At 14.8% G+C, this 11,252-nt stretch overlaps 3 protein-coding genes across 3 annotated transcripts, besides 19 other annotated features; 1 reads left to right on the top strand and 2 right to left on the bottom strand. All coding sequences in view use genetic code 6, as the record gives it.

The window, feature by feature from the left end:
* Positions 1–1,336: 1,336 nt before the first annotated feature.
* Positions 1,337–1,409: a microsatellite.
* Positions 1,348–1,413: a microsatellite.
* Positions 1,414–1,949: 536 nt separating this feature from the next.
* Positions 1,950–1,987: a microsatellite.
* Positions 1,988–3,025: 1,038 nt separating this feature from the next.
* Positions 3,026–3,077: a microsatellite.
* Positions 3,078–4,462: 1,385 nt separating this feature from the next.
* Positions 4,463–4,498: a microsatellite.
* A 190-nt stretch (positions 4,499–4,688) lies between these two features.
* IMG5_064090 (protein kinase domain protein) lies at positions 4,689–6,222 on the bottom strand (the record flags this gene model as incomplete). The annotated part of the gene is made up of 3 exons (XM_004036943.1): positions 4,689–5,768; positions 5,840–6,156; positions 6,201–6,222. 3 exons carry the CDS (start codon positions 6,220–6,222, stop codon positions 4,689–4,691), a joined length of 1,419 nt encoding a protein of 472 aa, XP_004036991.1.
* Positions 4,841–4,899: a microsatellite.
* Positions 5,783–5,838: a microsatellite.
* Positions 6,223–6,339: 117 nt separating the features above from the next.
* On the bottom strand, positions 6,340–6,887 carry IMG5_064080 (protein kinase domain protein; the record flags this gene model as incomplete). Its single annotated transcript, XM_004036942.1, has 3 exons — positions 6,340–6,475; positions 6,531–6,684; positions 6,743–6,887. The coding sequence occupies 3 exons, from the start codon at positions 6,885–6,887 to the stop codon at positions 6,340–6,342; spliced, it is 435 nt and encodes a 144-aa protein (XP_004036990.1).
* A 396-nt stretch (positions 6,888–7,283) lies between these two features.
* Positions 7,284–7,325: a microsatellite.
* Positions 7,326–8,592: 1,267 nt separating this feature from the next.
* Positions 8,593–8,651: a microsatellite.
* Positions 8,596–8,629: a microsatellite.
* A 105-nt stretch (positions 8,652–8,756) lies between the features above and the next one.
* Positions 8,757–8,797: a microsatellite.
* Positions 8,798–8,947: 150 nt separating this feature from the next.
* Positions 8,948–8,979: a microsatellite.
* A 141-nt stretch (positions 8,980–9,120) lies between these two features.
* Positions 9,121–9,217: a microsatellite.
* Positions 9,124–9,171: a microsatellite.
* Positions 9,218–9,785: 568 nt separating the features above from the next.
* Positions 9,786–10,966, top strand: IMG5_064070 (u2 small nuclear ribonucleoprotein auxiliary factor 2, putative; the record flags this gene model as incomplete). The annotated part of the gene is made up of 5 exons (XM_004036941.1): positions 9,786–9,815; positions 9,859–9,898; positions 9,951–10,307; positions 10,361–10,743; positions 10,868–10,966. 5 exons carry the CDS (start codon positions 9,786–9,788, stop codon positions 10,964–10,966), a joined length of 909 nt encoding a protein of 302 aa, XP_004036989.1.
* Positions 10,802–10,866: a microsatellite.
* Positions 10,967–10,982: 16 nt separating the features above from the next.
* Positions 10,983–11,041: a microsatellite.
* Positions 10,992–11,067: a microsatellite.
* Positions 11,015–11,081: a microsatellite.
* Positions 11,017–11,066: a microsatellite.
* Positions 11,082–11,252: the final 171 nt, after the last annotated feature.

The following is an 11,252-nucleotide window of genomic DNA, read 5'->3' as shown; positions in this document are numbered from 1 at the left end:
AATATTACATATAATATTAATTATTAATAAATAATATGACATAAATAAATAAACTAAAATTAAAATTAAAATATAGTAAAATAATATTTTTGAAATTAAACCTTTTCAAGATAATTAATAAAATGAGTGTATTTTAAATGCTAGTAAGTATATGATTTTAAATCTAGATCCATATATCAAATTTAAATAATAATAACTAAAAATAAATATATTCTAATAAAACTTTTTTTTAAAAAAAAATTTCCTTAATTAATTTATATATAATATTGCTTGTTTAAATTTATGATGTAATAATTTTTAAAAACCCAATTAATAAAAAAAAAATTAATTACAATTTTTTGTTTTGATAGAGTTTTAAAAAAATATTACAGAAAAAAATGAAACCTTTAAACAAGTAATATGAACAAATAATATCAACATTTCTATAAATAATTATTTAAAATAGAAATTAATATTATAATTTTTTCTTAGATTTATATTTTTAATAGACATATTTATTATAAAAGAATATTTTTATTTATAATTAAATTTATTAAAAACTATAGATAATAATGAATTAAATTAATATAAAATCTAATAATAAAAAAGCAATATAGTAAGTATTTTCAGAAAAAGAAAAAAATAATGATATAAAAAAGAAATAAAATAGTAATATTAAATATAAACCCTTTCATTAGTAAATGAATATTTTAATAATATAAAGTATAAATAAATAATAATATATTATAAGAAAGAACAAAAATTAAATTAATGAACAATAAAATTTAAATTTAAGGACTAAAATTCTTAATAGTAAAAAAAAAAAAATTACCAAAAATAATAACTAATAAATATTTATATTGTAATATGAACCATTATTAAATCAAATAAAGTTTGCGAAATCAAAATATTTAAACCTATAACAAAAAAATAAATAAAATAATATTAAAATCGTTATAAATTAACTATATCAAATTAAAGATATTAATTTTTATATTATAATAACAAGTATTTAAAAATAAAATTATCTCTTTTTATCGTAAATTATAAATAAATAACTAATATATTAAAATATTAAAAAAAAATTATAATATTTTGTTTACTTGAAATTACGATATTCAATATCATATAATAAATTGTACATTTCAACAAATATTATTGACAATATGTTAAAAAATAAAAACTTTATTTGACTAAAAATAATTATGTTAATTAAAAATTATTAAATAAAAAATCTTTAATAAAATAATTAAATTAATAATATTATATTACAAAAAAAAAACTAAAAAATAAGACATGTGTGAAAAAAATTTACCAAGATAAATTATATACGATTTTAGAATCTTTGTTTTACTTATTTTATTTACATATAAAATAATTTTTTTTTAAAAAAATAATATTTTTATTTATATAAAATATTTTATTTTTTATAAATTCTTAAAAAAAAAAAATGAATTTATATACAAAAAGTGAAGAAATATAAAATTTAATGAGTTCATTTCAAACATTTTTTGAAGAAGTTACATTAACACATCCTTAAAGATAGAAACTTTTGTACAATTTCGAATAGTTAAAAATAAACTTGGAAAACAACTAATATAATATAATAAAAGGAAATTAATTTTTAGATTAATTATTTAGCATATAAAATAATATACAAAGCATTTAAAATAATAAAATAAGCATATAATAACTTTCAGAAACAAAATATTTAAATTAAAATTAAATAGAATAATTATAAAATAAAGGATTTTCTGAAATAAAAAAATTTAATTCAGAAAAGAATACAGGATATAGATGTTTTGGTTTTAAATATATAGAAAATATAATATATGAATAAAATATATAATAATTATAATAAATTATTGATGTCATAGGTTTTTAAAAAATGGAGTTTTTATATAAAGATTATTTTGTTTAACAAATATAATATTTTTTGTAAAACAAAGTAGAAAAATCAATAGAATAACTTAATTATTTAATTGATATTAATTAATAATTTGATATTGGTTTAATTAATTATATAAAAGAAAACCTTATTAAGTACATTAAAGATTTAGATTTATAATATTTTTAGTATTTATTATTAAGTTCTTCAAATTAATATTAAAATAAATAGGATTTCTTATTAAGTATTATTTAAAATGATGAAGTTTTTACTGAAACACATTTAAAATTTCTTAGCTAATGTTATAATACTCAAATTAATTTTTTTAAATTTGACAATTCTAATATTATTATTTCTAATTATGTAGGAAATATTAAGTAAAAAATTGAATTATTGAAAATTTAAAACATATATTCTTTATTATATAAAAACAATTAAAATTAATACGGAGTTTCAATTATAAATGAATTTAATATAAAATAATATGGTATTTAAGTAAAGTAAATACTTGAAAGTTTTGACAAAAATACTGACTTTTTAATTAATTGTCTTAGCTCTTTTAAAGATGGATAAAACGAAGACGAAGAAGAAGAAGGAGATGAATTAAAAATATAAAATTTAATTGACTAATTTACATTTTAAAATCTAAATTCAAAAAAAATTATCTGATTTTTTATTATTAATATTTTAAAATTTATAAAGTATTTTTTATTATTTTTTTAAAATGTATTAAAAAAAAAGAAATAAATTTATTAAATAATATAATATAATTTTAATTAAAGTATTCTAATTATAATTATATTTTTAAAATATAAAATAAATTTATATTTCGTTTTTATAAAATAATAAAACATGGTTAGTTATTAAATATTGAATTTATATAAATAAAACTATTTTTAACTATATTTATTAAAAAAAGATTATAAAAATAATTATTATATGATTGTATTATTATAGAATTAAATATAAACATATATATATTAAATAAAAAGAAATAATTAAATAATATAAAATTTAATTTTAATTGATTTTAGTATTATAAAAAGAAGTATTCTTTATTTACTTATAAAAATTAATATTTATATTAAATAATAAAATTATTGAATTTATATAAAAGTTTAAAATATAGAGTAATATTTATTATGTAATTATATTTTTTATTTATTAAATTAAAAATATATATTTATAAAATAAAATATTATGTATTTATATTAATTTTTTAATTCTAATAAAAATATTATAATTCAATAATTTATTTTAAAATAATATTCATTTTTATTTTATTTTTATAAAAAATCAAACTTATTTATGTTTCATTCTTAAAAATAAAATTAAAATATTTAATTAATTTTTATTTTTTACCTTGCTATTTTTAATTTAAATTATTTTATATTTGATTTGTAATATCAATTTATTACAATTTATTTTCTTATTCTATTTTATATATTTTTTTTTATTAGTTTTCTTTTATGCTTTATAATTAATTATTTTTAAATCTATATTTTATAAATTATTATCAAAAAAATTTATTATATTTATTTTTACTCTCTAAAGTTAGCTTTTATTCTATATACTTCTTGCTTCTAAAGAATATTTTATATTCTGTTTTCTTCTTTTAATTAGATTTTTTCTAAATTATCTTTAGTATTATATTCTTTTAATATATTTTAGCTTTAAATATGTTATTTTAATTTTTCTTAATAGTTTTAAACAAACTATGTTTATAATTTATAATACAAATATTTCATAAATTAAAAAAACCTATAATTTTAGCTAAGTTTTTTTTATTTTTCTTCGAATTTATGGGTTATATATTTAAAATATTATTCTTCAATTTTACTTTTTTATAATTAAATTAATTCCAATTTATTATTGATTTTTTTTTTTTTTCATTTTAATTTATTTCATTGTGCTTTTTATTATTTAAAATATTAAAATATTTATAAAATTTTATATCTTTACTTATATTATTTTATTTTTTAATTGATTTTATTAAATACTCTTAATTTAATTTTTATCTTATGTTATTTTCTATAATTCATTTAAATCTGTTTTTTTTTATGATCTCTTAAAATACTTTTATTTAATTATTCTTTTTCTTATTCTTGTTAAGATTATTATTTATATTTTTTTATTTTGTTTTCTTTTAATAATTTTTAAGTTTAAGATATCTTGATTTTTTTAATTTAAAAATTTAATAATTTTTATATTATGAACCCTTAATATTGGTTAACTTTTTAAATGTTTTATTTTAATTGACTTAATTTAATAATCTGTTTAAAATTTTCTTTGCTTATTTTAATCATGTTCAATATAAATTTTTCTTAAATATTCAAGCTATTAATGAACATCCATTTTCTTTAAAATTAACTTTAATTATTTTAAAGCAACATTTATTTAAAAATTATAATTTAATATTGTAAATATATTTTAAATATATTACTTCATTTTATTTTTACATTTAAACATTTTAAAATAAAGTATTTTTAATTTATTCTATTTTTTAATTGTCCTTTTATATTAATATTTTTTATTATAGTATTTCATTATTATATTTACTTAAATTTATTCCATTAATTTAAAAGTATAAATAATTTTTATTTAAAATAGTTTTACTATAAAATAGTTTTACAAAATTGTATAAACAGAAAAATTAATAATATTAAAAATAATTTTTTATTTTATAAAAAAAATATTTATAAATTGAATATATTCCTTAAAATAATTATAAATAAATAAAAAAAATAGTTTCATTATTTCACTTTAGGAGAGCCAGGTCTTTAAGAACTATCACCTCTTTAAGAATTATTGCTAGTGTTAGTCATATTTTTATTAGCTAAAAAGTTGTATCCATATTTAGGCATTTAAAGGTTTTTAGGAGAAATATGATTAATTCCATTTTTAATTATTATATTTTTGTAAAATTTAAAAATTTAATTATTACTATTATTAAAATTATTATTAAAACAGTTGTTATTATTGTTATTATTATTATTATTATTATTATTATTATTATTATATTTATTTATTATAAATTTTTGTTTGTTTTGTTTTATTTACTATTTATACCTGGGCTTTATGATGTTTATTATTATAAAAAATTATTATTATTATTTTATTAAAAATTCATATTTTTATATGCATATACTTTAACGCTTTCATCTTATATTTTACTTTTATTATTTAATATAGAATTGCTTATTTTTATTTATTAAGGTAATGGTGATACATTTTTTTATCTTGAATGCTTAATTTATATTATTTAAAAATTTTATATAAAATCAATAAAAAATAAATAAAATAGAAACATCATCAATATTTTTAGGAGATTAATTAGTTCTTGTATTTGATAAAGTATCTAAAGCTATTCGAATAGGACTTTATCTTTCTTCATTTTATCTATTGTATTCATATCCGAAAAAATGTCTGTTAATATGAATATTTCCATTATCTTTTTTTTTTCATGATTTTCCCATGGATCACCTTAATCTTCAAATTTATCAAAATTACTTATATCGTATTTATTTTTGAGCTCAGGTATATATGGAGGATTCATATCTCTAATTTTTTTCCAATTTATTCCTGCAAAAAAAGGATGTACTTTAATTTCCATAGCCCCATTTCTACCTAATCTTTCGGAGGAATCTGAAATTAATTTTCTAATTAAATCTTCGGCTTGGACTGATAGATTTGCTTCTGTAGGAATTTAAAATACTCTTTTCCATTATATTATTTTCTAACAAGTTAATGGAGGATCTTCGCTATAAAAAGGAGGATACCCAACTAACATTTCAAATAAAATAATTCCTAAACTCCACCAATCAACAGTTTCTGTATACCCATTTTATCCAAATACCTCAGGTGCTATATAATCTGGAGTACCTACAGTTGAAAAAGCCAACTTTTTTTTTTTTTTAAAAAAAAAAAACAATAAAAATATAAAATTAATAAAAAAATAATATAATATAAAACATGTCTATTCTTTTTATAATTTATAGGCCTTTTGGTTAATAGTATATTTGGATTGGATTTAATAGCTTCTAATTCATCTAATTTAAAATCTTTTTTTCCAAATAATATTTATGGTTTAATTTCTGTTTATTTGCATAATCCGAAATCGGAAAGCTTTAAATGACCATCTATATCTATTAATATATTATCTGGTTTTAAGTCTCTATGTATGTAATTTATTTTATGAACTGATTCTATTGCTAATACTAATTCTGCTATATAAAATTTTGCTTCATTTTCAGATAAAATATCCTTTTTTATTAATACATTCATCAAATCTATATAATATATTATATTTTTATATTTTCTTTTTATAAATTACCTCCTCCTGGCATATATTACATTATTAAGTATAAATACTTTTCATCCTAAAATGATAATTTTAATTCTACTATCCATGGATTTCCACTTGTTGATAATACATCTCTTCTGATCTTATATGACCTAATTATGCTTTGTACTCATGTCTTATTATTCATCCTTTTTATTGCTACTATTTCTTATGTTTATCTATCTTGACATAATCTTACTTCGCCGAAAGCTCCTCTTCCAATTATATTTAGAGATTCATAATCTTTTGTGGATTTTTTTACTCGCCTTTTTTTAAAAAAAATCAAATAAATTATTTTTATTTAGGATTATTTGTTTTTACAATTTTCGAAGATTTTCGCATTCTTTTTGAGCTATATTATGCTTTATGATTATTTACTCTTACGGAGTAAATTACATATTTTACAATTTTTAATTTAATTAAATCCAATACTCTTTATTTTCAATTTCTTTTTGTAACATTTTGGCATATTTTCCTTTTTAATATTATTGTTTTATAATTAATATTCTTTTAATTTTATTTTTTATATATACTTTCTATATATAATCTAGCTGCATCTGCTCGATCTTTTGTTGCGGTAGAAATTTTTATTTCTTTTTTTACTTATTATTATTGGTGTTATTACTTTTATTCTTCTGGTTTAGGCTTTTCTTGCTGATTTTCTTAATTATTTTGCATTTATTTATATTACAGTCAGCTTCTTTAATTATTTTTATATTTAATAAAAAAAATTAATTTTTTTTAATAATTAAAAATAAATATAACGAAATAAGTATTTATAGTTTTTATTATTTTTTGATTTTATTGAAATAAATAAATTTTAAATATTTTTTGAATTTAAAAATATTATTTATAATTTTAAAACAATATTGGACATATTATAATTTTAAAATAAATTTTGGTTTGTTTGAAAAATAGTTTAATGCTATATGTAAATCAAAACTAAAAAAAATATAATATAATATTTATAAAACAAGTATTTTAATTAAATATAAATAATATCAAATAAGCATTTATCTTATATGTTTTTTATTTATTAATTTATTATTTTATTTATTTATTTGCTAAATATTCATTTAATAGAAAACATATTAGAATTTAATATAAAATATATTATTTTTTCAATAAAATTTTAAAAATTCATAATTTTACTTAATGGTTAAAATTAAATTTATAATATTAATATTTGATATAATATATGAATTAAATTAACATTTTTATCTTATATATTCAATTTTTTAATATTTTTAATTATTTTATTTAATTCTCATTAATTACAAATTAATTTTAATCATAAGTTTATAAATATTGATTTTTATTAATATAAATTTATTTTAAAATATTTTAACTAATTCCTTGATAATTTACATTTTTCTTTTTTTTATAAAATTAGAATAAAAAAGTTGTCAATCTAAGCCTGCCTAGATTTAAAAAAAAAAAAATTAATCTTTTGTATTTTTACCTTCTATATTTTAAGTTAAGTTGATTATTTTTTATTTCAATAATCTTAACTTAAATATTAATTGAACATAGAGAAAATGTTTTTATATTTAATTATATAAACTTATTTTAAAATTAGTTTAAATAAATTATTAAGCATATAGCTTTTTCTTTTAAAACTATAATATTTATAAAATAAATATTCTATATTTTTAAAGTCAAAATATTAAATTTTTGATAAAATAAATTAGTGATTTTTTTAAATAAAAAAAAACTATTATTTTTAATAAATTAATTAATATGAAAAAATTATTATTTTTAATATTTTATAATTTATTAAGAATTTAATTTATTTTACTTACAGTAATTACAATATTTATTTTCTTTAAAAAATATTTTATAAAAAAATGATAAATTTGATTAATTATTGTTATTAAAAATTTTTGAATAATATTTAAATATTAAAGGTTTGGTACATAATAATAAAATAGTATAAAAAAATTATTGATTCCTTTTAAATTTAAACTTAAGTCCCATCACAAATACGATATTTTTATTTTTAAATAAACAAAATAATTATTATAATTTTATTTTTTTATATAAATAAATATTTAAAATTAATATTTGTTTTTCTAATTTTTATTTAATAAAAAAGGCTTTAAAATATTTAAATCTATTTAAAAGTAAAATGCAAATTTTTAAAAAAATTAATTAATAAATAAAAGATTAAAATTAAACTCAATTACTCTTAGAATTGTTTTAATACATTTTTAATTAAATAGTTATTAATTTTATCAAATTATTAAATTGCTTAAATTATTTACTAAAATAATATTTTCGTCATTTTTTAATAATTTTAATAATTTGCTTCTTTTTGAAATGTTTTTTATTAAACTGTTTGTTTTTTTTAACTTTGGATTATTTTTAAGTTTTAGAAATTCTAAATTTTTTATATTTTATTTTTATTTTTTATATTTATTATGAATTTATTTAATTTTATTTAATTTATACAATTTTTTTTATTAAGTTTTATAATAATATAGAACCCTGATTAATTTTCTTATTTAAGTTTATATAAACTTTATGATTATTTTTAATATAATAATATATGCTATTCATTTATGTTTATGTTATTCATTTATGATTATTATAATTATTTTTAAGTAATAGTTTATAAAGTTTGATATTTGAGATTTTTAACTAACATTTTATTATTTGTATATCTTTTTTTAGGTGTAAAAATATGTTTACTAATTACTTTAATAATTTTGATTTTAAAACTATGTATATATAAAGAATATTTTCTTATATTTTTTATTTTTTATATTTTAAAAAGATAATATTTTTATTTATATATAAAATACGCAAAAAAAAACAAAAAAATGGATAGGGATAACTATTATTCAGATTACAAAGAGTTAATATATAAAGAATTATAATAAAAAATTTAAATAATATAAGGTATAGGAAGGATAAAAAAGATAAAAAAGATAAAAAGAAAAAAAGACAAAAGAGATAAAAATGATTATAGAGAAAGCAGGCATTAAAAAGATAAAAAAGATAAAAAAAAGAGGTTTATAATAACTATAGAAATATTAAAATTTTAAAAATAAATAAAAAAAGAGATAAGTCCCTAGAAAAAAAGATAAAATAATATAGTAAATCAAAAAGTTAAGAAAAAAACAGATCAAATTCTTATAATAGACACAAAGGAAGAAAATATTCACCTTCTCCTCATAAAAAGGGGAATGTAGTGTATGAAAAAAACAAAAATAAAAACATTATAATTTTGAACAAAAAAAATAATAATATAAAGATATCGATTTGATTCTCCCCCAAAATAATTTGTTCCAGAAGAATAATAAGCAGGAGGGATTACTTCTTAGCTTCTACCAGGATTAGGAGGCGCAGATTTTGCAGATATATTAAATAATCCGAATATAAAGCCTGAACTAAAGAATATATTTTTATAAATTTAAAAGAATAAAGTATAATAGGATCTCTAATCATAAAAATGTGATAAAAAAATTTATGTTGGGAATATTCCTGCTGGTGTAACTACTGATAATGTAAATATTAATTTTTTTAAAAAATAAATAAATAATTATAATAATAAAATCTATTAAGTTAACAAGAATGATTAATGTTGCTTTAAGATAAATGAATGTAAAATAAATAAATAATATATTTTTATTTTAATGAAAAAAAGTTAACAGAATCATGTGTAAGTACATGGATAAGTTAAGAAGGTAAATAAAAAATTAAATAAAAATAAATAATATCATTAAAAAATAAAAATAGGAAATTATGGATTTGTTGAATTTAGATCAGCAGATGAAGCTACAAGAGCATTAAATTCATTAAGTAGTGTATAAATTTTAGGCCAATAATTAAAAGTAGGCCGTCCAACTTAATATATATAATAAGATAAAACAACAAATCCATAAGCAAAACCAGCAGTAACTACAGGATTTAATTAAAATGGCCAATTAGATATATTGAATTTATTAAATCCAGGCTAAATATTACCAAACACATTAGAAAACACAGCTATTATACAGAGTCCTGTTGATAACCAAAATATAATTAATACTCCTAATAATATATTAAATAATTTAAATCCTGTTGCAAATTTTGCTAATAGTATATTATTAAATGGTAAGTTTTAATATATATATGTAAAAATTAATGATTTTTATTTGATTTTATAGGAAGTCTTTAACAACCTATAATTCCTTAAATAAATACTCAAACAAATATTCCTTTAGTGTAAAATGCAACCCTATCAGGAATTCCAGGATTAGATCCTTCTAAATAAATACCTTCTTAGATTATTAATATAAAAATTTAAGTACCAACATAAGTCCTAGTTTTGAAAAATATGATAAATGATGGAGAACTTATTATCGATGAAGAATATAAATAAATCGAAGAAGATGTTAAAGATGAATGTTCTAAGCATGGTAAAGTGGTTAGTATTGCTATTCCAAGACCTTCTGTAGATGATGTTAAAGCTGGAAAAGAACATGTTTTAGGAAAAGGAAAAATTTACGTTGAATATGAATCTATTGAAGCAGCAAGAGAGGCTAGAAGAGTAATTACACATTTTTTGAATATATAAAAATTATAAAAAAGATATATTTATAGCGAAAATATATATATATATATATATATATATATATATATATATATATATATATATATATATATATTTATAGTATCTTAATGGAAGACTTTTCTCCAATAGAACAGTGCAAGTTAGCTATTTTAATTATTAAAAATATTTAGAACAAGATTATGATTACTAAATTAAATGACAATTATATTTATATCATTTTAATATTTTTTAAATTTAGATTTTTTTTATTTTTTTTTAAATTTAATTTAATTTTTTTATTTAAATAATTTTTTTTATTTTAGATTCTAATTTAAATACAATTTTTATTTTTCAAAATATTTTCATAATTAATATGATATTTTAATTTTTATTTATTTTTGATTTTTAAATATTAATCTCTTTATTAATATTTACTTATTAAAATAAATTTATTTTTTTTATTTTTTTATTATTTTTGATATTATATTTATATATCTATTTATTAT

Source organism: Ichthyophthirius multifiliis (genome assembly GCF_000220395.1).
Source record: "Ichthyophthirius multifiliis unplaced genomic scaffold scaff_1120509250302, whole genome shotgun sequence".
NCBI classification, from domain to species: domain Eukaryota; phylum Ciliophora; class Oligohymenophorea; order Hymenostomatida; genus Ichthyophthirius; species Ichthyophthirius multifiliis.
This window is presented reverse-complemented; position numbering and strand designations above follow the sequence as displayed.